General features: G+C 39.8%; 3 protein-coding genes and 1 long non-coding RNA gene across 9 annotated transcripts in view; 1 reads left to right on the forward strand and 3 right to left on the reverse strand.

The window, feature by feature from the left end:
* Xk (X-linked Kx blood group antigen, Kell and VPS13A binding protein) overlaps positions 1-10,333 on the reverse strand; it is a 36,410-nt gene extending 26,077 nt beyond the window's left edge. The window contains exons 1-3 of one of the 2 annotated variants that reach the window (XM_039099957.2): positions 9,886-10,024; positions 8,146-8,317; positions 2,167-2,429 (exon numbers count right to left, since the gene is read on the reverse strand). In XM_039099957.2, coding sequence (XP_038955885.1) covers positions 2,167-2,350 — 184 coding nt within the window. In that variant the 5' untranslated portion in view covers positions 2,351-2,429; positions 8,146-8,317; positions 9,886-10,024. 2 annotated transcript variants of the gene reach the window in all.
* Positions 1-24,585, forward strand: part of LOC102553061 (uncharacterized) — a 171,909-nt gene that overhangs the window by 39,893 nt on the left and 107,431 nt on the right. The window contains exon 5 of one of the 5 annotated variants that reach the window (XR_010061334.1): positions 19,640-19,733. The exons of the other annotated variants lie outside the window; for them this stretch is intronic. This is a non-coding gene — a long non-coding RNA (uncharacterized LOC102553061). Of the gene's footprint in view, positions 1-19,639; positions 19,734-24,585 lie in introns of those variants that run through there. 5 annotated transcript variants of the gene reach the window in all.
* Positions 557-1,048, reverse strand: H2al2l (H2A histone family member L2 like). Its single transcript, NM_001409118.1, has one exon. It carries the CDS (start codon positions 996-998, stop codon positions 672-674), a length of 327 nt encoding a protein of 108 aa, NP_001396047.1. The 5' UTR covers positions 999-1,048; the 3' UTR covers positions 557-671.
* Positions 16,002-24,585, reverse strand: part of Lancl3 (LanC like family member 3) — a 131,435-nt gene continuing 122,851 nt past the window's right edge. Inside the window, exon 5 of the mRNA NM_001191728.2 lies at positions 16,002-18,415. Coding sequence (NP_001178657.1) covers positions 18,256-18,415 — 160 coding nt within the window. The 3' untranslated portion in view covers positions 16,002-18,255. The remainder of the gene's footprint in view (positions 18,416-24,585) is intronic.

A 24,585-nucleotide genomic window follows, 5' to 3' on the forward strand; every position in this document is an offset into this window, starting at 1 on the left:
AGTGTCTGAGAGATCTCAGGGGTCCAGGTTAGTCAGACTGCTGGTCTTCCCATGGGGTTGCTCTCTTCAGTTTCTTCCAGCTTTTCTCTTTACTTCTGGTTTCACCATCATTGCTCAGTGCTGTGGGAAGGCTCCTGACCCTTGAACCTCAAGCCAACATTGTGGCTTAGATGGTTTCCCCCACCCCACTGCCATCATGTTTTAACCTGAGACCTAACCACCAAGGAAGCCTTCCCTATCACAGTCCATGTCTTCATCCACCCATCTCCATTTAGCCAAATCCCTGGCCTCCCAAGGCCTTGTGAGCTCACAGACTACCAGGACAGCTTCTCTGCCCTCTACCTTAGCCAAATCCTCCCACCCGACCAGGGTCAACAGTGCGTACACCTCGCCACCTCCTCCCACCAAGACCACTGTCCACATGGTCCCTATTAGAAATGTCCCCTGAAAATCAAGTTCCCCATATTAACCACAGCTTCGAACGCACCATCCCCCACCTGGGTGGCTGCTCATGGCCACCTCTAGCCCAAAAACAAAAGGAGTCAGGACCACTGGCTTCGGTTTAGATGCTTTAATAGCATGTTTGATTAGCTTCCCCAGCTAGTAGGACACTGGGGCTGGCTGAGGCTGAAGGTGTGGTGGGCCTCCAGAGTCTTGAGACCCAGGCATTATCAGTTCTCATCAGGATCTGCTGACTCAAACACAGACTTGGTGCCTTCTTTGAAGAGTTGGTGGAGCTGGTCGTTGTTCTGTACCACCCGGCACAAATGTTCTGGAGATATGCGCTTCCTGCCACTGGTGTGGGCCTCTTCACCAGCCAGTTCAAGGATGTTGGATGTCAGGTACTCGAGAACACCCGCAAGGAACACGGGTGCAGAGGAACTCAGCCGTCTAGAATAGTTTCCCTCCCGGAGGAAGCGGTCTACACGGCTGACTGGAAACTGAAGCTCAGCTCTTCTTGAGCGGGATATGTTCCGTCTTCGCCTTTTCCCGGCCATGGTGCCCGTGATGGTTATGCACCTCTCTGCTGGCCTGAGTCTCTCCAAATAACCAACCTGCTCACCCACCCAAGCATTTATCCTTGAGGGGGCTTTGTTACAACATACTTTATGATGTCACTGGTAGCCACTGAACTCTGGTGTTCAGTGCAGAAATGCCCATATTAGGAAATAGCTCACCTTACTGAATATAGATAGACTTTTTTATCTTTTCTCATTTGCATGTGTGTGAGTGCGTGTTCGCATGTGCTCTTTTGTGGACACACACATAAAGACCTGATGTCGAGTCACTCTTGATCACACTTCTAGCTTATTTACTGAGACGAGATCTTTCAACCCAAGCCAGAGCTTACCAATAGTCTCACTAGCCACCTTGCTCTGAAGAGTCTGCCTTAGCCTCCCACAAATGGAATTAGACAAGCCACAAGCCCACCTGTTTACATCCTCCTCTTGTGGGAACTCTTTCTATTTGATTTTTTATAGTCTGACACGATCTATGTGTTCATGGTTTCTTGATAGGATTAAATTTTTCTAGATTTTAGATCTAATGAGATAGGTAATGGTTATGATATAACACTAAATATATTAAAACTATTGAATTTTGTTCTATGAATTAGACTGCATTTAAAGAAGGAGGGATAGAAGGAAGGAAGGAAGGAAGGAAGGAAGGAAGGAAGGAAGGAAGGGAGGAAGGAAGGAAGGAAGGAAGGAAGGAAGGAAAATAACCTTCCAGTTATCATGTAACTGGCTCCCATGATTCCTAAGTCAAGGTCACAAAAGAGGACACAGTTTCACACTGGGAAGCAGTACCATGCTATCAGGAAGTCTAAACTCTTCCCCCACAGAAAAGACGTGAGAGTCCAAAAACATATCAGTAAATCAGTCACCAATGATTTAAAGCTCTGACATATTTGAGCCCCCTCAGCTGGTCTACACTAGAGTAAGTGAACTTTTCCTTTGGAGCTCTGGCCAAAATACAGATTTTTAATCCCCTCCTCCCAAAAAAGTTATTATTTTAACTCACTGGGAGTTTAGGTTAGTAAACAGAGCATAGACTCAGAACAAATGAACATGTAAACTGCTTTTACCTGAATAAAAATCATTTTGCTTCTCAGTTTGAACCCTAAACGTAAGCAGAAATTTTAACAACAAAAGCATGCATACATACATCTTCCAGTAGTAATGTTCTGTTCCAAGACAGTTATATACAGTTGTAGGGTCAGTTGCGGGGCAGAACCTAGGAAAGCCTGTATCACTGATGCCCGACTGAATGCAGAACGGTGGGTAAACAGCTTGCCTTCTGACTGGCCAACCTCTTTCTCGACCTCTTCTGAAAGGCCATCTTTTGGCATCTGTCGTTTCTTAGTGATGCTCACATAAGGTTCTTCATTCTGGTCAGACTGACAGTAGATACAAAAGACTTCACAACACCTAGAAATAAATCAATGAGTCAGAGACAATAATGACTGGCAGAATTCTGTGCTCTCTCTCCCAGTCATCCTGTTTTCACTTAGCCTGATTCTCAAACCCTTGCCTGGCTATTATAAATCTTTCCAAATCATTCACTCTCAGAATCAGTTCTAAGGAGTTGGTTTTCTGCAAGCCCTCCAGTAGACCAATAAGAATTGAGAATCAAGGAAAGGTGACGTTGAAAGCTACCAAAGCAAAGAAAATAAGAGAACGGGAAGTACGTCACACTCTAGAGACCCTCGATAAAGCTTGGTTTTCTTCCAGAAACATTAACTGTGCAACATTAACTGTTCACTTACCTGAACTTTTCCCCTCAACCATAAAATAGAGAGAACATACCTTGTCATCCTTCTGTAAGAGGACGAAAAGGGTGTAATGCTGTTTGTGTGTAAATGTTCCACAGTTCCACATAAAACCAATGCCACAAACCATCCTAGTTTAGTGTGTGTGTGTGTGTGTGTGTGTGTGTGTGTGTGTGTGTGTGTGTGTGTGCGAGTGCGCAGACTCAGCACTTTCTATAGTCAAGAGTCTAGAGACTGGGGCAGAACTATGTCAAGAGTTCAAGGCCAGCATGGACTACATGGTAAGCTGGGCTATAGTAAGGGGTGAAGGGGCACGGGCAGGGTAGGATAATAAGATGAATAAAGTTGACATATTACCTATTTCTTAGCCTTAATAAGCCCATACAGGCCACAGCTAAATTTTAACTTGCTCAGGAATCCCAAACCAGTTCTAGGGACAGATCCTTTATTAGTGATTAAAATTTTCCTCTCTAGATAATAGATACTGACAGAAATAAAAAGGTCTGATGCCTATGATTTACTTTGAAGTATACACAAATGCAGAGAGAGGGGGGAGGGGGAGAGAGAGAGAGAGAGAGAGAGAGAGAGAGAGAGAGAAATGGGGAGAGAGAAAGAGTGAGTTTGAGTTGATGTATGGAGAGATGGAAAGATGAAACAAAATGTTAATTGCAGAATTTAGTTTGTGGGTCCTTGAGTGTATAAATCAGTAAGATTTTTCTTCTGTGTGTTTAGAAACTTACATAATGACGTACTGGGAAAAACATTTTCCCTAAGAGCCAGAAACAATGTTCCTGGCCTCGGGTTTTAACACTGAAAGACTTTTATTCCCTGAAACAGGCACTTTCATAACAACCTTACAATGCTGCTAGATTTTACAGTTTTATCAGGTTTATTGAATGTTGTTAACTTTATAATATCACCTGGAGATATCTACGACAACCTCAGTACATTTGTAATTTGAAATAGTAAAGCCCTTGATGCACAAAAAGAAATGTAAGAAACTTTCTGGTGAGCACAAAGTGAACAGATTTTATAATTATTACCTTTGTTCATTTGGTTTTTCTGGGGGGTTGTGGTTTGTGTGTGAGAGAAATCTGTCTACTCCCTTGTAGCATATATGCAATCAAATATATTTTAATATATTACACCAGGACATGACAGTGTAATAGTCTACTTTGTTTGGAAGAAAATGATAATAAAGTGTAGTTCATGAGTTCAAACCCATCTCCTGAAAATGTAAACCTTTAGCTGACTACTGAACGCCCGCCCCCCAGCAATGTCGGACCATTGAAAGAAGCAAAGTATAGAAGAGAGAATTAAATGGTTATGGTATCTATTCTCAAAGAGGTGATGATAGCAAATGTACTTTTCTAAGAGATCTTAAAGACTCTGACTCCATTCACTCAGAGGGGTTCACCATCGAGATGGGGTCATGGGGACATAGACAGAAAAAGTATAATATGTAGCAAAACATTTATGTTGTACTTTTGGATCACATGATAGCTTCTGATATACCAGCCCACAAAGAAATCTACCAAAAGATTTTAAACCAGCATTATTTGTAATAGAAAATAATGGGATTATTTTAGAGGTCCTCAAAATGAAAGGGTAATTAAATGTATCAAAGCACATCCACTCAGTTAAATACTATGCAGTTATCAAAATGGACAGGTTAGAAAAATACGAGACTTTTGGGCTGGTGAAATGGCTTGGTGGGTAAAGGGGCTTACTGCCAAACCTGAGCACGTGAGTTAAATACCGGGGTCTCTCTCACATGGTGAAAAGGGAAGACTGACTCCCAAATTGTCCTCTGACCTCCACACAAACACCAAGACATGTATGTGTACATGCACACAAACACACAATCAATCAATCAATAAACATTTTAAAAATTAAATGAAAATACTGGGCTTAATAACAGTCTGCTTAGCATGTGTTAGGCCCTGGACTCGATCCCCAACACATTTAACTAATTAAAATAAAAATAAATAAACATTTATTGTATTTTATAAAATAGTTTATCATATTTTATAAGGGAAGCAAATTATAAGAAAATTTTACACCTATAAATGTATACAAACTATACATACATAATGACATACATACATACATAAATACATACATACAAACAATAGAATGACAACAAAATTATACTGAGTCAAAAGTGCCAACTGTTAAGTAACAATTGTATAACCAAGTTATTAAACAACTAGTACCTTAGTTAAACTTGATGGGGATAAACATATTTTGGAAATTAGCAAACTCTTGAAGTCCAAGCTCATTTTCCCTGACAGTTTACAATAATAACCATATGTATATATGCATATATAATATATATGTGTATATATTAGCAAGTATATACAACAAAATCATTAAAAATTATTCTCTTCAGTCAGTCAAAGGTTTTATTTTCTTCACTGAGCAAATATTTTTAGTTTCTCTGTTATTTTAATAAATATTCTTTAGTTGTAATATAAAAGTCAAACTTTTTAGAACTTTTAAAGACCAAAATAAACAATCAAAAGTGTAGAGCATGCTAAAAGCTGCTGAATGAAATGAAAGAAGGAAATAAGAGTTTGTAGAATAATGTAATTCTATTGCTGCTTAAGGGAACTATGTAAAAGAGAGATCATTTATAGAATTCTTGAATGAAACTTCAGAGATCAACCATCCAAATGAAAAAGGATTCCAGGAGAGAAACCAAACCAAACCAAACCAAACCAAACCAAACCAAACCAAACCAAAATTAATGGAACAGCTGTTGGTCTCACGATCCACTGCTTTTCTTAAGTGATACATTGGTCTCTTTTCCCCCGCTTTGAGACAGGGTCTCTCTGTGTAGCCCCTGGCTGGCCTAGACCTCAGTATGTAGACTACACTGGCTTTAAACTCACAGCGATCTACCTGCCTCTGTCTTCTGAACACTGAGATTAAAGGTGTGCGCCACCACACTTGGGATATCTTAACATAGCTTCCTACTTCATATCTTATAAGTTTGTGACTCATCCCAACACCTCTTCCTACTAGTACTTAAGAAAACTAAGAAACAAACTACTACTGTTCTCCTGAAATTCTGACAAGACTTATCCAATTATTCCAATTTTGTTTATAGTTTGTTGTCATGGTTGATTCTCTGCATGAGCTACCTGACTAAAATCACCCAGGGTAAGGGCTAAGCGTGTAGCTCAGTGGTAGAAGAGCAGCATCTTTCATAAAAAATTAGTCAAGGTAGTTCTTGTACTCCATGGCTCAGAAAGCTTTTGTGTAATGTATGTACAAGTACACAGGCCTCTGCTCAACTCTGCCTCTGCCTTGCTAAAAGGAAGAGTCTATAAAGGAATGACTATAGTTGTGTTCCAACAAAGCTTTCTTTACAGAAACAGATGGTGGTATGATTTGGTCAGTGGAACATAGTCTGTAGACCCCATGGCGATCCCTGCTGACCCAACTTCTTTTTCATTTGGTTCCATTTTCAAGACCAATATAACTCAATTGTCAACCATAACAGCAGTTTGTTCCCTAGCAGAAAGCCGGCATGTTGATGACAGCACAAATAACTTGAGGGACCAAGGGCCCTAGTGAAAATATTTTTTTCCAGGAGCTGGATACATGGCTCAGCAGTTAGGAATCCTGACTGCTCTTCCAGATGACCCTGGTTTAATTCCCAGCACCCACATGGGGGTTCACAACTGTCTGTAACTCCAACATACATATGCCCAGGCAAAAACATACATAAAACAATGTGCATAAAATAAAATAAAATAAAATAAATGTGCATAAAATAAAAATAAATAAATTATTTTGAAAAATACTTTTTCCAAAGAAATACTATCATTTCTAATCAGCCACCTTATGTTCATGTGAGGCGCATGCTCAGAGAAGCTGTACTAGAGAACTATGCGGGTTAAATAGAAAATATTGGGAAACCTTTGACAAGCCACTTGCTTAATCTCCTGGACTATAGAAATAAGATCATGTCACTTAGCTCACAGGGTTTTACTGGAGATGGAATTAAATAAATTGGGTAAGCTTTGCTTTACAAATGTGGACTGTTCCTATTTTAAATTATTTTTAAAATTCCCTATAGAGAAATGCTACTACTGTGCATTGCTTTGCAATATTCTCTAACAATTTTGGACTGTTTTAACCTACATATTATAAACCTAGGTTGTTTTTTTTTTTTACCTCTCGTTTTGTTTGCTGAATTGTGTTAGTAATAAAAATGAGGGGATTTCTTGAAGTCGTCATTCATGGATATTTATTCATCTCAATTAATTTATGAAAAGTTAACTGCTACAATAATATGAAAAAGAGGGTAAAAAATATTCTCCCCTTAGTTTTTCCAGTATTTCTGTATAATTTACAGTGAGATTTTTTCCTTCAAATTAGAAACAAAGATAATTCAAGACAATATGCAAAATTCATATTTAAACCCAGGCTTAAGTAGAAAGAAGCGTAGAAATTAAAGCTATATTTTTAAATAGAAGACTAAAATTATAGTACATAAATGAAAAAAGGAGTTCTACCAATGCCTCCCTGAGGGAAAGAAGGCACAGGCGTTAACACTTTTAGCCCACAATCATTGGTGGAGCGTATTGTAAGTGTCCATTTCCCAATACTGGGGATCTGACATAGGGCTTCAAGCATTAGATGCAGTAAAGAGCTGTATGTCACTTGAATTGGGTCATCCTATCTTAGGAACTCAAAAATGCCATCAGTTTAGGTAGCTAAAAGTGGTAGTTGGGCTTTTGTAAATAGAAGTAAATTGTCCCCCCAAACAACCTTAAAGTATGACTAAAAACCATTTCTAGGGATAAAAGTGAGAAGCATTGTGATTCCCTTGTTTGGGGGGATAATTTGTTCTTTCTGAAAAGCGGATGATTTTAGAGTTCAAATTAGAGCCAGTCAGTAGGAAGAAATCCCACCCAGGTTTTTTTTAAGGCCTGTTAACCAAAATAAAAAAATTAAAAACAAAAACCAAACAGAAAACATTGTTTTCCCTTTCATTGGAAAGCTAAGAGTCTTGGCCTTTTGTGTGTGTTAAGTTCAAAGACCATGGGTCCAGTACTTTCTTGACATAAACCAACTGTGTTAGAATCTGAGACTTCTTAAAAATTTGTGTGATAACTGAAGGCTAGTAAAGAGTTTCTAATAAAGGAGAGAATTGTATGCATTCATGTTTAGGAGGAAAAAGCTACATTCCCAGTGTGCCGCTCAGTAATACTGTCCTTAAGATCTTAGTACGTTTCCATGTCCTCTAGTTTGTAGTGGCTGTGCCATTTTTCTATGTAATGTTCTATTAACTTTGCCCTAGGTGACTGTGAACATTGACAGACACTTGTAAATGACTGCAATGGTAGAGGAGTCTTGCTTACCTGGTTATTTTGCTTGTTTAATGTTGCCCACAAATGATGAAACATTTAAACCTTTAATGATAAAACGTAATACTGCACACTCCACTTTCTTTTAAGGCGCGCAGAGAACATCGTGAACCTGATTGCATTTTGAAAGAAAGCCTTGGGAACAGGCTCCAGATCCTCCTTTGCCCTGTGTATAAAATGAGGACAGGAACTGAGGGAGCCTGGAGCCCATGTTGGAACACTGCTTTAGTATGCCCAAGGCCCTAGGCCCCACCTCTAGCCTCCAAATAATAAGCACACAAAGGACTGCTTCTACTTCACTCAAGGAGTCCATAGGCTAAGGCATGTAGGTATGAAACAAACCCCTTAGCACAAGGAACTTTTGAGACGTCGCGGTTCCTTCCCCAAGTCACCCCACCCAAATACGACTTCCCACCCCACAGGTGACCAGTGCCTTGTCAAATCTCACCAAGCAGGGGCACTAGCAGGACCATGCAGCTCACTTAAGGACAAAGGTTCTCTGCCATCTACTTAATGACAAGGCTTTGTAAGTAGCCCTCAGTCCTATTTTCTGAGTCCCCCTGACTGTCAGGACTTCCCCAGTAGTTTCTTCATACTACTGCCAGCGTGTTTCTTGTCCTTTCTAGGATTCCCTGGCACTTCAACAACGAGAAACCTGTTTGCCATAACAGTTAAACTGTAAGTCAGTACACAGTAAGCTGGAGAGGTTGTGTTTAAAATGACATGCAACGTTTTAATATTCTGAATGTTTTTTTTAAAAAACCTGAACATAAACTTTTACTTTGGTTTTTCCTATGATAAGATAAAAGATATGAAAACAACACATTTAAATTCCCCTCCTGTTCTGAAATTAACGTCGTCAGTTGCCTCAGTGTACGTTTCTTCTTGCTTATGTTTATAAAGATTAATTTCCAGGGCTAAGGATGTAGCTTGGCAGTAGAGCATTTACCTAGCCCGTACCAGGGCCTGGATTTCATCCACAGCACCACAAAGAGCAATAACAAAAGAAAAACAGTCTTTTTTCCAGAAATGGCATTAATAGTTTTTCTTAATACCAAGCACGTTCCTGTCTTCAAGGCACCTTGTGTACTAGACTTCGTGACTATGCTTAAAATTGGGCACACTCAGAAGACATCTCCGGTGTGCGTATCTTCACTCTAGACAACTTTCATCACACCAAGAGAAAGGTGGAGTGAGTGCATGGACTTCTAGACTTCAGTAGATGAAATAAGTACATTTCCACAAAGCATTTAGGATAGTGCCTGGTACACAGTTAAGTGACACGTGCTTGATAAACTAAATTAAATGACCCACAAGGGCTCTGACTTGAACCGCACTTCCAAACTTTTGTACCAGGTAACTTCCAAACCTTTGTACCAGGACCACCCAAGCCAATCCTACGGAAGTCCCCTTGACCACACAGAAAGCCACATATTTTCAGGAGACCCAAAAAAGGCAAAAACTGCTGTCTTGGGTCAAACTGAAATAAACAGTGGCAACTGTCTGTGATGGTTCCCAAAATCCGGGGCATCTCAGTTTAAGCGACACGCAAGGATCCAGTTTCATTTCCAAGACTGGACTGGCGAGGCTTGGGAAGCCAGGGCAGGTCAGCCGTGGTTCGGGCCACTTGTCTATCCCTTTCAGGCAAGCCCCCCTTCCTTCAGCTGAGACAGTAGAGGTGGGGACACCCAGGGGACCGGGGCCTAACGGCACCCGTGTACACCCGGCACGCACCTGTACAGGGGCCCCAGCTGGAGCAGGTGCATAAGCAACACCAGTGGGCGATCGCGGCTGAGGTCGCGGTGGACGAAGAGGAGCGTGAGCTGCACCAGGGTGCAGGGCATCAAGGAGAAGAACAGCGTCAGCGCCTGCCACATGCGGTCCCCGGCAGAGCGGTAGGTGCTGCTCAGGTAGAGCGCGGCCATTGTCTCGGCCACGAACAGGAACACGGACGCTAACACTGAGGCCGGGAATTTCATCTCCGCGCCTCAGGGACTCGCACCGCGGGTGGCGGCGGGTGGTGGCGGCGGCGGCGGCGGCAGTGGCGGTTTCCAGAGCGGCTCCCAGCATGCCCAGCCCCGAGCGGCTCGCGCGCAGCACAGCCCGCTGAGGGCACGCGGGCCCCGGCGCTCGCAGGAGCCGGGCCTGGGGGCAACCGAAACAGGGGGTGGGGCGGGCAGCGTGGCCCGGCTCGGACACGCCCACGCGCACCGTGCGCAGCCGCCAGCGCGCCCTACACAGCTCGCGGGAGTGTCTTTAGGGACTGTTCCGGGCGGGCCGCGAACCTGCAGCTTCTGACAGCACCTCCCCGACCGCACGCTGGGCCAAAATCCCGAGGAAGCCGCCAACCGAGCTGGCCCGCCTGCAGCTTCTGGGTCCTAGAGTCCGTTTGTTCTGGGCCATGTTGGGAGCCCCGTGGCAGTCAATTCAATAAACAGCAACCAGTAGAAACCAGAATTGGGGGTGGGAGATTCTGAGCTCTGGGTCCACTGTTTTCTGAAAAGCCTGATGAAAAGTTGAGCTTGTCCTGCCATTCCAAAATAGCAAGAGCCACTGAGATGCTTTTCAAAGAGCAAATGTATTGTCATGCATTCAACATACTGGGAACTAAGGTTAACTTTCCACTGAAAACTCTTGAACATGACCTTTGTCTTTCTAATACAGACTGGGAAGGAGCATCAGGAGTTGTGGGAGCCAAAGTTTTGTCTCCCTGATAAAGCTGCTTATAGAATATATTGCTGTATTACTGTGACTAACTCGACAGGTCAAAGACCAGAGCCTAATAAGGAAACAGTTTTCTAGTCCAGTGAATACCTCTGTTGGTGTGCCAACACAACGACTAACACATTCTTTTTTTTTAATCACTGTTTATTTTTAAAGTTTTAATACAATATATTCTGAATATATTCTTTCCACTATCCCAGATCCTTCTCACCTTCCTACACACCAACTTCATGCTCGGTCTCAGAACAACAACAACAAAACAACAACAACAATACCTAAAAAGGCAAACGGTGAGACAAAAAATTGTCAAAGACAACAAAATGAAACAACAAGTGCAGACAAAAACAAACACAGAGTCCACTTTGAGTTGGCCCACTACTCCTGACTGAGAAACTCACTGAAACTCGATTGGAATAATTATAATAAGAACAAGAACAAAGAGAAATCCACCTTCCAAGCACGTCTCAATTGTAAATGCCTTCCTCCTTAGGAATTGGACTTTGTGTCCAGTTCCTTATTACACTGCTGACATTTTGTCTGGTTGTAACATATGCGTGTCCTGTGTACATTCACCAAATATTTGACAACCTTTTGGACAGCAAGATGGACTCACCCCCGCCCCCGCACCCTCACCCCCAACACACACACACACACACACACACACACACACACACCCCTTCTGAGGTCATTTTTCATGAAGAAATTGGGTGATTTTAATTGTCAGGCATCTTGGGAGTTTTTCTCCTTTGCAAACTGATAGAAGTACAAATAAAATGAATGAACAAATGTGAAGATTCCTAAGATATCAAGATAAGAGTAATCCTAGAGGGAGTGGGCTGTTTTGCTTGGTTGATAGAGTGACATGGGGAAATCTATTTATAAGAGCTGAAGGGAAAATTCAGCCAAGGACTGAGAAGTACCAGGCCCTTTCTCCAAAAGGATTATGAAGGCCTATTTATAGAACCCAGCAGGCCACCATGTCCTGGATCCAGATACACACAGTCACAAACAGAAAGGACAGAAGCACTCCAAGGAGGATTTGTGTAATATTTTATTTGACACCAGAGTTAGCTTTAAAGGAAAATTAAGAGTGAAGCTAAGAATTATTAATTAGAACACAGAAATTACTTAGCATCTGACTTTAAGGCAAAGGATTATCACAGGTTTTTACATAATTAAGTGGACCATGTGGAGCAGGAGGGCAGTAAGCCACAGACATCACTTGCAACACAATAAAGTCCAGTTCATGGCAGATTATTTTCTACAGTATAAAACTACTACAGAAAACACGCTGGAAAGATCACAGGGTTCAGGGATATTGTAACAGCGGGTAAAAAAAATAATAAGGTGCATCACGAAGTTTCTGAGTCTGTTTTGCTTCTGAAGAGATTTCCTTACACCATGCAGTAGACGGTTAACAACCCCCTCTGTGAAGCCAAAACAGCTGTCCTTCCTGCCTGTGGAACAACAGATAACAGAAGCTACATTCCGATGAGCATTTCTAAGTTGATCCTTCCTGGTCATGGTCTGCACACTAACTTATCACAAAGACTGCGTCTTTCTGAATTGTCATTTGCCATTGTTTCTTTGAGAAGAACATATACAATCATAGCTTAGTTTCCCTGCCCAACACTTAAGTGGATTTTCATTAAAAAAAAAAGATCAATGTCATATATTGCAATATGCTTCCTCATTAGGACCAAAACACGTAGTATTTTTTAAAAAATATTCCTATATAGTAATAGACTGATAGAAAGTGGTGTTTGGGTATAACCATATGTAATATGCGAGAATACTTGCAAATTTGGTTTTATTATAAAATACCATAGTAGGACATGTTGTAATATAGTAAAATGCTTAGCAAAATATTCTGCACTGAGTTTAGAAGTAACTGCTACTGATAATTTTTTTAAATACTGCAAAGTACCCCTAAGGAAACAGAATAATTAGCAAGACCTTAAAGAACTTGATTTTGGCAAAAAGGGGCGTTTTTACAATGCCCCTCAACTGGTGTGTATCTCAAAATTCTTGTTAGCTACAACAGATAACAAGTTGAATTTGATGTTAGTAAAAATTTAAAGGATTTCAAAAGTACTAATAACTAACTCCTATTATTTGGTTTATTTTTTTATAATTTGTGTTTTACTTGTAATTATGCAGAGAAATACAGCAAAGAGCACAACTTTATTAACAATACTCATTTACTGAGCAGTCTTCAAAATTCATTAAACTATGGTGCTTGGTTACTCTTAGGTACAATTAAGAGTAAGCTGTTATGCTATAATGCCAATTTACTATTTGGTACTGCCCCCAAAAGATTATGGAATTGCACTGGTTTGCTGCTTATGAAATGTACCATTAGGAAGATGAGCTTTTTAACCCAGTAATGATACAATCATATTTTTATAAATAATGTGAAGTGTGCAGAAATGAAAACCCTTTCGGTGTAGTACATTCTATCCACTCTAGTATATAATGCTTGACCATTCCCCACTTATATATGGCTTTTCAACATCTGTCACTGAAGTCTACAAAATCCTTTTTCAAAAACCTGTTCAGTTCCACTGCATCCAAGAGGTTAAAATTCAGACCCATCTTCCAAGAGCTCCCCAAGAAGTTTCTAGTTGGAGAAGCTCTTATGTTGTTAGAGACTAGATTGTCCTTTCCCAGATTCTGAGAGCACACTATTTCACTAAGAGTACTCCACTTTTACTTATGAAACATCTCTATCTTACAAATAATACTGAATTTTCAAGAGCGAAAGGAGTCTACTGCTGCTACAGTCTTCAGAAGACAGCTCTATTAAAATACTAAAGTCCTAAAATAGACAAAGACAAGACCGATAATTTGAATCAGTCTGCTTATTTGAATATATCCATATGTAAGTATTATTACATTCAACTTGAACCAAATTCAGTGGCATAATGTATTTTACTGATAATTGCCACTTACACACAGATATTGAAACATCAGGGGATGGCATCAGACATCCCATTAAAATATGTTGTGATAAGGATATTGGTAAAGACAGCACACAGCTATAGAATCTGTGTCTTCTTTTAACTGATTGCTAAGTCACAACTAATTCACACACAATACAAGATTATGCATTGAGTAACATAGAACACACAAAAAATACCAAGAAAATTTCAGCAGAATTGCATTATTCTATATGTATGAATTCTGTTTACACATAAACACACCGGGATATTTCTCCCCCGCCTTCATTCTTTTTTAATATTAGTCATTTCTGAAAGCATGATGAGAGGGAGTGTATCTTTTGAAAGATCTATGTCTGTATGCAAGACCCTAAAGTCCCAATTCATTAATATTTTCAGTTCACAAAGTAAGGAGGAAGATTGCCCTTCCAATCAAGGACTTATGACCACAGGCAAAGTCCATATAGGAGCTACTTCACTTTTTGTCTTTTATGCCACTGAAAACAATATGAACAACCCCTTTTATGGAGTGGAAGCGAGATACACGCAGCCACTACCTTATTCTCATTGTACAGGCACTGTTGTGGCGGCTTGCCCTGAACTTGCGATCTGACAACAGAATAGTCCCAAGTCTTCCGGCTCCTGAGCTTGAGGCCATTTGTTTTAAAAAGAGCTTCTAGGCCACAGCAGCCATCCTTCTTGGGTAAATTCAGAAACTTCTGAGGCACAAACACCACAGTCAGAATTGGTTGTAGAATAGAAAATGTATACACACTTGGATTTGACCCATCTAGTGAGCTGGACCTTAAGCACGCCATCGACATATGACATGTGGTTGCTTTTTATATTAAATGAGCATAATTTCTGTGCACATAGTAGGAACTTAAAATATAGAAGCCTTTTAAATAACAAAGAGCCCAGATAGTACAACTAACTCTATGTCAACCCTGTGATGTACACAAGGCACCTAGAGTGCCCCCAAGAAAGCTGCAGAACAAGGCTTTGGAATGTCTAACATGGGTTTCTGGGCATTGCTGCTTCCTTCTAATTGTGTACTTTCTTTTTCTTTTCTTTTTCTTTCCTCTTCTCTTCTCTTCGTTTGTTCCTGGGCCTAGGGCCTAAGGCTGCAAGCATGCTAGTTAAGTCTACTGAGTTAGAGCTTAGCCTGTACATACTTTCTTAGCCTAGTTACACATCCCCAACTCTTATTCCTTGCACCGAAATTACTGAGATGTACTCTCTACGGAAACCAAAACAATTTACATAACACTTTGATTAAAATCCCAAAGAATGCTAAAAAATAAGTCGTGAGGGGAAGAGACGGGATTCACTACACACCAAGTAAATTGTTCTGTCTATGTAATGAATTGTCACACATGAAGACTATTATCTTAACATAGTCAATTGCCTGGAAGGAAAAAAAAAGCAGTGGGAAATTCACGCTGTAAAATTTCTATTCTCTTCAATTATCAGGTTACAAGTTGAAAAGAAGTACAATGGCCATGAGATTAGGTAAAATAAATAGAGATAATGTGTAGAGGCCAAGGTATGTGACTGTGTTCATGCCGTGAAACCGCAATGTTATACAAAATGTATTGCTATTGAAGTATGATGAAGTCTCCTGTCTTATTGTTCAGATGCTTTTACCCTCCAACATCTCCACTCAGCATTCACAGTTGTTTTTGTTCTTCTGAGTTAATAGTATTAAAGCTTGGATAGTGATGGAAATAAGGTTGTAAGAGCTGGGGGGATGACTTGGCAGTTAAGAGCACAGGTCTCCATCTTGCTGGAAACCCAAGTTGGATTTCCATTCCCAGAATTCACATCAAGTGGCCCAGAGCTGCCTATAACTACAGCTTCAAGAAGACATTACAGCTCTGGCATCAACAGGCACCAGCACTCTCATGCACGTATCTACACACACATGTGACTAGAAATACTAAAAATAAATGGATCTTTTTAAAATGCCACAGTGGCCTTCAATAGGGAGCAAGCTTTAATATTAAGAATGTTGCCAAATGACATGATGTACTTTCCTACTGAAAATATGTGTCCTTCCTCCCTCTCTTGGGAGAATATGACAGAAGAGGACCCTTCCAAATCAACAGTGCTTTTCTTTCAGGAGAATGAAATTTCAATGATAGGTTTAACAGCCAAAAAGAGTGGATTCTTGTTTCAAATTTACTGAGGTGGTGCTTACAGAAAGACCACACTCAAACATGACCATTTTTTTGGTGTAATATATAAAGAGTGACCTTTTCACAGTGATCAGCACAAAGCTTTAATCACTCTATAATAACAACTTCAAAAAGTAGAGTCAGTTGTCCCCAGAGCTCCTAGAAATATAACAGATACAACACATCTACGCATCCGATGCCGTAATTTCGGTTGGTTGATGTCTGTAACCTGTAGGGCCCATGCAAAATGCATTTAAAATGAGATTGTGAAGGAGATGTCATTGTCCTTTCAGAAAGAAGACCATTCTGTGGATAGCATCTTCCTTAAGGCTTTCCAAAAGGTGCTTGCCCTCCTCAAGAAAGAACTTCTGGAGTCTAAGTTTGTCCTAAACGCTCTTCTCACAGATAAGCAATTGGAGACAATTTTCTAGGTTGAAATCCAAGGGTATGAAAATGGGACAATAAGCCAACAAGGTAGATATTTTACAAAAATTATTTTGTCCCAGCTCATGTTGATGATTGTAAACATACGAAGAGCCATAAAATATAAAAAGACTGTTCTGTTCTTTGGTAAGATTCTTTGAGAATCTTATGAATACAAGAGGTCCTCTTTTCCAAAATAGGATCACACATACAGCATGCATCCAAACCCATACAAATCCATTGGTTCATACAGCTCCATAAGCCAGCACGCATACAACATGTTTCCAGGCAGTTTATCTACAGTTCGAATAGTGCTTCAGTTTCTATGGGGATAGATGTAGCATATACACAGAGATACTTATGTATGGAAACATCCAAATAGCTAATGACTACAAATGACGACACTGTGTATCACACAACTGTCTTCTTAATATGATGCCCACACTTCGGTGGTTAAATATGAGGACTGTGGAAATCTCATGTTCTGCATATTGACAGTTGCTCTGATTCAGCAATCCACGATGGACTTGAAACATTTTTAGAACTTGTGTTGATAGCAGAAGTAAAGTAGATGTGACAACTAGAATCAACTGGCATAAGAGTCAATGTCTAGTGTGCTTGGTGTTTTTACAAGGTGAGGCGACAAGGCAGGTAGTTCAGTCCACTCTTAACCTAACAGGATGAAATGGAGCAACATTCTTTCTAGAACCACTTTCAAGTTTTCTCGCCCCATGTCTTTCACAGAATTCTATGGAATACAGAAATGACTTACCTTTGTGGTAAGTTACCCTGATGTTTGAGATGATTGATTTCCACTGAAAGCATATTTTACAGTGTAATAGCTTCATAAGCATTACAAAGATAAAGGCATTTGAAAAATTACTGGCATACACAATATACGGGTCACACTTTCAATTGAGACAAACACATGACAGTGACACTTATTTGCTAGATATAAAATTTCCTCTCTTTTTTGTTGTTGGTTTGTTTCTTTGTTTGCTTGTGGTGCTAGGCATGGACCAGGGGCCTTATGCACATTAAACAAGCTACACACTAAGCTAGTAAGCTTAAGCCCTGTCACTAAGCTACACTCTTTCCTGCCCGGAATCTTGCTATTCTGAGCTCTAGGAAAGAAAAAGGAAGTAGGAAAAGAGATATCCTAAGGCCTAAGGCAGCTTCAAAATTCCGTGTTCAAAATAAGTTATGATATGATGTTTTTTACAATGTTCAGAATAGTGGCCAAAAACATAAGTTAAAATAAAACCTTGCATACATATGCACACATCTTCACTCAGAAAAGAATTAAGAATTTCAGTAAGTCAAGTCCTAGGACAACCAATGATTTCTTTTCATGTCCTTCCTTCATCCTTACACTTGATTCCTGCAAAGAGTTCTTAACAGGACAAAATTCTTTTACATTGTGGTTGTCTTTATTCTGAATTTAGGGATATTGGGCATACACACGAATGATCCCATTTGCTGTTCAGTTTTGAAAGTGTTGGTATTTGATCGCCATCATCTCCAGTTCACTTTTGCCTTTTGTGTCACAAACTGAAAAACATTAAGTGTTTTCCCCTTTTCTCTCTGATCTTGGCTGGGACATCTCTCCCCTGAAACGGTAGATCGGTGGGTTTTAGATGAGTTGCAGCATCTCGGTTTGGCAGGCTCTCTCTGCAGTCTGGTATCACGCTGTCCTCATCAGACTCAGCTCATCCATCTGGCAGCAATGGGAAGGCTCACAGTCGTGAGACCATTAGATGGGGATTATGTGGAAAACGGCCTAGAGCAGGCTCAGGAAATCTCAGGGGACTTCCACCGACTGCAAGGGGAGATGGAACCTTTTAAACAAAGACGCTGAAGAGAGGAAATTCAGCCTGATTGGGCTGTAGAAGATCAATGAGAAAGCAAACAGTCCCAGAGAAGCCTTCATACAAGCTGTATATGCTTTCAAGGACCCGTGAACCGGCTTTGAATTCTTCAGTGAATAAGAACTGAGCAAACCTGAGAAGAAGAAGAAAAAAATGTGAACGGTTTCAGTACGAATGTGTCTATATGAACAGCCACAGGAGGCTGTACTTCTTTTGTGAAGTTAAAGGTTTTAATGTCATTTTCTTATCAAAGTTATATAACTAATTAAAGAAAACTCCATTCTCTGGAGAAAAATGTTAGTTATGTAAGTGTTTATATTTTGCAACAGGTTTTGTTGGCAAACAAATCCAACTATTTTTAGGAGTTGCTAATCAAAGCACATCGATATTTTCTGAAATTCTATTCCTTCCATGGTCCAATAATTAGAGGAAAAAAGGTTAACATAAATCTTCCTACTTTTATTTATCTTGAACTGAAGCAAACTGATACTGCACTGTTCCTTTAAGAAAAGAAAAACTAAATATACTATGTTTCTGGAGACATATTGTTTCTGAACTAGGTTTCATTTATATGTGACAGATAGCAGAGGCTGAAAATAAATATGCAGGATTTTACAGTCTGCTTTGGGCAATAAAGGAATAAAATGAATGGAAGAACGGAAGCATCTTTTCATATGATGATGACAAATAGCAAATTGAACTATGTGGCATTGTTAAGACAACTACCTTTAAAACACTGACTTCTGACACGTACAAGCTCGATGAAAAACATTTGATAGCCTTTCAAGCACTCATGCCTATGTCATTGGTTTTTAACTGATTTTACTTTTTTCATCAGCAACAAACGTATCACCAATTCTGACACTGATGTCTACCTGAGAGTCGGTACTGTCATAAATTTAGATTACTGCTGCCACACAGGGGTCCTATAAAGAGTAATTACTTATTTAATCTTTTGTGGAGCACTTGGAATTATTGCAGGCACCTGAAAATATTAGGGAGGAACTAAATTGCAATTCCATTTGTCACCGATGTTCTATCAACTGCTTTCTTGAATGTGTAACCATTTAAATAACATTTTACACTTTTAAACAGCCCCCAAATAAGGTGTTTTAAGAATCAATTCAGTGTTTATAATTATGTGATAAATAGGAATTAAGAAATGACTTTGGGGACTCTGCATCTTTTGAATGTGATGGCTTATTTGGCAGTCTGGATATATCAAAATTGTCCTCAAGTGTATAAAATGCATTCTGTAGAATTCTAAAAGAACTTAACTATAGTAAAGCACAGTTAGTGGATTTGGTTTTTGTTGTTGTTGTTTGCTCTTGTTTTATTTTGACCTTTTTGTTTTTAGATGCTGGAGATTAAAACCGGGGCCTTAGGAATGTGCTATTACTGAGCTACAAGCCCAATACCAGTTAAAAAATTAAAAGCAACCCTAACATGTGGTATAGTTACATGCATCCTTTGTCCGCACAGTAAATAACACTACCTAGTGGCGGCTCAGTAAGTCCTGACATTGCTAAGTACTGAAGGATAGAGACTATACTTCGCAAATCTGCACCAAATGTGTTGAGTATGAGAGGACTTCTCCGGCTGCAAAGCTGTAGCTGTGAAAACCTTCTGTGAAGCATTCTGTTCCCTGGACATCTAAAGATTATAACATCAAATGATTATAATCCAGTTTGAACATGGTCATAAACCCCAGCCTTAAAACCCCTTAAAAATAAAGAGCTTTGAGGTAAGGTATTTGACTGTATGTTATATGACATATAACAGGCTTTCACAAATGAGTAAGCACGAGACAAATGAAAACTACACTTTACTTAATGTGTAAATGCATTGACAGAATCTTTGTATAGCAGAAAAGCAGTCCATCATACTGTAAAAGATAACTTATTACTAAAACCCTGGTTTCCCACACTTCTTTCCTACAAATGATACAATGAACATTTTCCATGTTTTAAAAAATAATTTCTAATATACATAGTATTGTATATTTTGGAAAAATGTTGTCAATAGTAAAGTGAAAACTATTGTCCGAAAACTGTACCCAGTGTTCTCCAAATCAAATTAGCCAAATAATTTTTGAAACAATTCTCAGTCAAAACAGAAGCCTGAATGATAATTATAGAGCCAAAAAGAATGGCCAATATTGGCCATAGTACTATAAAAAATCTAAAGGTTTTTTTTAAAACCTGAACTAGAAAAGTTATCATTTATAAATTATTATTAATTGATAATGAGAGGCTATCTACTTAGACATCTTAAGCTTTAGACAATAACACAAGGACGAGTGTGGGAAGGAAGCTAGCTAGCCATGGAGACTGGGCATATTGGAGGACAGTACAGGAGTAGTGAGTTAGAAAAATGTATCATGATATGTGCGCGTGAATATGTCATAATGAAACCCGTTGTTTCATATGTTAACTTTACAGTCATCCAACAGTTACAACAGAAAAGGAATGTTGGGAAACCAGGCAGAGATGGATGAAGTAGGAAGTAAGAGAGAAAACTAACTAGAACTAATGAACAAAATCAAGAATCTTTTCCTTGAAAGGACAAACAAGAAAAGGGAAGAATGTCAGTGCCCCTTGACAACAACAAAGAGCACTAGGAAGACCATCACATACATGGGAAATCACAGACATCACAGCAATGTGGTACCGGAGCACTATGTCAAATATACCAACAATTGAAAAACCCTTCTCACTATGGATGGCCACCGGAAAGCCATCTAAAGTGACCTACATGTTAACTTGAGCCATTGGGTGAGTTTGTGGGCCACCAACAGATAAGACGCTCTATTGAAAAGAAATCAAAAAACAATGAACTAGTTGGTTTTACAGAAATGGCATTGCGAGAAAAAATGGAAATAGAAGATTCCCAGAAGTTTTTCCATAGCCACAATTTCCAAAGTGCATGCTAAAAGAGCAATCCTTTTTTCTACTGTCATTCTTTCTTCTTTTTTTTAATATTTTTTTCTTTTTTTATTAACTTGAGTATTTCTTGTATACATTTTGAGTGTTATTCCCTTTCCCGGTATCCGGGCAAACATCCCCCTCTCCCCTCCCCTTCCTTATGGGTGTTCCCCTCCCAACCCTCCCCCCATTGCCGCCCTCCCCCCCACAGTCTAGTTCACTGGGGGTTCAGTCTTAGCAGGACCCAGGGCTTCCCCTTCCACTGGTGCTCTTACTAGGATATTCATTGCTACCTATGAGGTCAGAGTCCAGGGTCAGTCCATGTATAGTCTTTGTGTAGTGGCTTAGTCCCTGGAAGCTCTGGTTGGTTGGCATTGTTGTTCATATGGGGTCTCGAGCCCCTTCAAGCTCTTCCAGTTCTTTCTCTGATTCCTTCAACGGGGGTCCTATTCTCAGTTCAGTGGTTTCCTGCTGGCATTCGCCTCTGTGTCTGCTGTATTCTGGCTGTGTCTCTCAGGAGCGATCTACATCCGGCTCCTGTCGGTCTGCACTTCTTTGCTTCATCCATCTTGTCTAATTGGGTGGCTGTATATGTATGGGCCACATGTGGGGCAGGCTCTGAATGGGTGTTCCTTCAGTCTCTGTTTTAATCTTTGTCTCTCCCTTCCCTGCCAAGGGTATTCTTTTTCCTCATTTAAAGAAGGAGTGAAGCATTCACATTTTGATCATCCGTCTTGAGTTTCGTTTGTTCTAGGGATCTAGGGTAATTCAAGCATTTGGGCTAATAGCCACTTATCAATGAGTGCATACCATGTATGTCTTTCTGTGATTGGGTTAGCTCACTCAGGATGATATTTTCCAGTTCCAACCATTTGCCTACGAATTTCATAAAGTCGTTGTTTTTGATAGCTGAGTAATATTCCATTGTGTAGATGTACCACATTTTCTGTATCCATTCCTCTGTTGAAGGGCATCTGGGTTCTTTCCAGCTTCTGGCTATTATAAATAAGGCTGCAATGAACATAGTGGAGCACGTGTCTTTTTTATATGTTGGGGGCATCTTTTGGGTATATGCCCAAGAGAGGTATAGCTGGATCCTCAGGCAGTTCAATGTCCAGTTTTCTGAGGAAACTCCAGACTGATTTCCAGAATGGTTGTACCAGTCTGCAATCCCACCAACAATGGAGGAGTGTTTCTCTTTCTCCACATCCTCGCCAGCATCTGCTGTCACCTGAGTTTTTGATCTTAGCCATTCTCACTGGTCTGAGGTGAAATCTCAGGGTTGTTTTGATTTGCATTTCCCTTATAACTAAAGATGTTGAACATTTCTTTAGGTGTTTCTCAGCCATTCGGCATTCCTCAGCTGTGAATTCTTTGTTTAGCTCTGAACCCCATTTTTAATAGGGTTATTTGTTTCCCTGCGGTATAATTTCTTGAGTTCTTTGTATATTTTGGATATAAGGCCTCTATCTGTTGTAGGATTGGTAAAGATCTTTTCCCAATCTGTTGGTTGCCGTTTTGTCCTAACCACAGTGTCCTTTGCCTTACAGAAGCTTTGCAGTTTTATGAGATCCCATTTGTCGATTCTTGATCTTAGAGGTGTTTTGTTTAGGAAATTTTTTCCAGTGCCCATGTGTTCCAGATGCTTCCCTAGTTTTTCTTCTATTAGTTTGAGTGTATCTGGTTTGATGTGGAGGTCCTTGATCCACTTGGACTTAAGCTTTGTACAGGGTGATAAGCATGGATCAATCTGCATTCTTCTACATGTTGACCTCCAGTTGAACCAGCACCATTTGCTGAAAATGCTGTCTTTTTTCCATTTGATGGTTTTGGCTCCTTTGTCAAAAATCAAGTGAACATAGGTGTGTGGGTTCATTTCTGGGTCTTCAATTCTATTCCATTGGTCTATCTGTCTGTCTCTGTACCAATACCATGCAGTTTTTATCACTATTGCTCTGTAATACTGCTTGAGTTCAGGGATAGTGATTCCCCCTGAAGTCCTTTTATTGTTGAGGATAGCTTTAGCTATCCTGGGTTTTTTGTTATTCCAGATGAATTTGCAAATTGTTCTGTCTAACTCTTTGAAGAATTGGATTGGTATTTTGATGGGGATTGCATTGAATCTGTAGATTGCTTTTGGTAAAATGGCCATTTTTACTATATTAATCCTGCCAATCCATGAGCATGGGAGATCTTTCCATCTTCTGAGGTCTTCTTCAATTTCCTTCTTCAGTGTCTTGAAGTTCTTACTGTACAGACCTTTTACTTGCTTTGTTAAGTCACACCGAGGTACTTTATATTATTTGGGTCTATTATGAAGGGTGTCATTTCCCTAATTTCTGTCTCGGCTTGTTTCTCTTTTGTATAGAGGAAGGCAACTGATTTATTTGAGTTAATTTTATACCCAGCCACTTTGCTGAAGTTGTTTATCAGCTTTAGTACTTCTCTGGTGGAACTTTTGGGATCACTTAAATATACTATCATATCATCTGCAAATAGTGATATTTTGACTTCTTCTTTTCTGATCTGTATCCCCTTGACCTCCTTTTGTTGTCTGATTGCTCTGGCTAGAACTTCAAGAACTATATTGAATAAGTAGGGAGAGAGTGGGCAGCCTTGTCTAGTCCCTGATTTTAGTGGGATTGATTCAAGTTTCTCTCCATGTAGTTTAATGTTAGCAACTGGTTTGCTGTATATGGCTTTTACTATGTTTAGGTATGGGCCTTGAATTCCTATTCTTTCCAGGACTTTTATCATGAAGGGGTGTTGAATTTTGTCAAATGCTTTCTCAGCATCTAATGAAATGATCATGTGGTTCTGTTCTTTCAGTTTGTTTATATAATGGATCACGTTGATGGTTTTCCGTACATTAACCCATCCCTGCATGCCTGGGATGAAGCCTACTTGGTCATGGTGGATGATTGTTTTGATGTGCTCTTGGATTCGGTTTGCCAGAATTTTGTGGAGTATTTTTGCTTCGATATTCATAAGGGAAATTGGTCTGAAGTTCTCTTTCTTTGTTGTGTCTTTGTGTGGTTTAGGTATAAGAGTAATTGTGGCTTCGTAGAAGGTATTCGGTAGTGATCCATCTGTTTCAATTTTGTGGAATAGTTTGGATAATATTGGTATGAGGCCTTCTATGAAAGTTTGATAGAATTCTGCACTAAACCTGTCTGGACCTGTGCTCTTTTTGGTTGGGAGACCTTTAATGACTGCTTCTATTTCCTTAGGAATTATGGGGTTGTTTAACTGGTTTATCTGTTCCTGATTTAACTTCGGTACCTGGTATCTGTCTAGGAAATTGTCCATTTCCTGAAGATTTTCAAGTTTTGTTGAATATAGGTTTTTATAGTAAGATCTGATGATTTTTTGAATTTCC

Source organism: Rattus norvegicus, chromosome X, assembly GCF_036323735.1.
Source record: "Rattus norvegicus strain BN/NHsdMcwi chromosome X, GRCr8, whole genome shotgun sequence".
Classification (NCBI taxonomy): domain Eukaryota; kingdom Metazoa; phylum Chordata; class Mammalia; order Rodentia; family Muridae; genus Rattus; species Rattus norvegicus.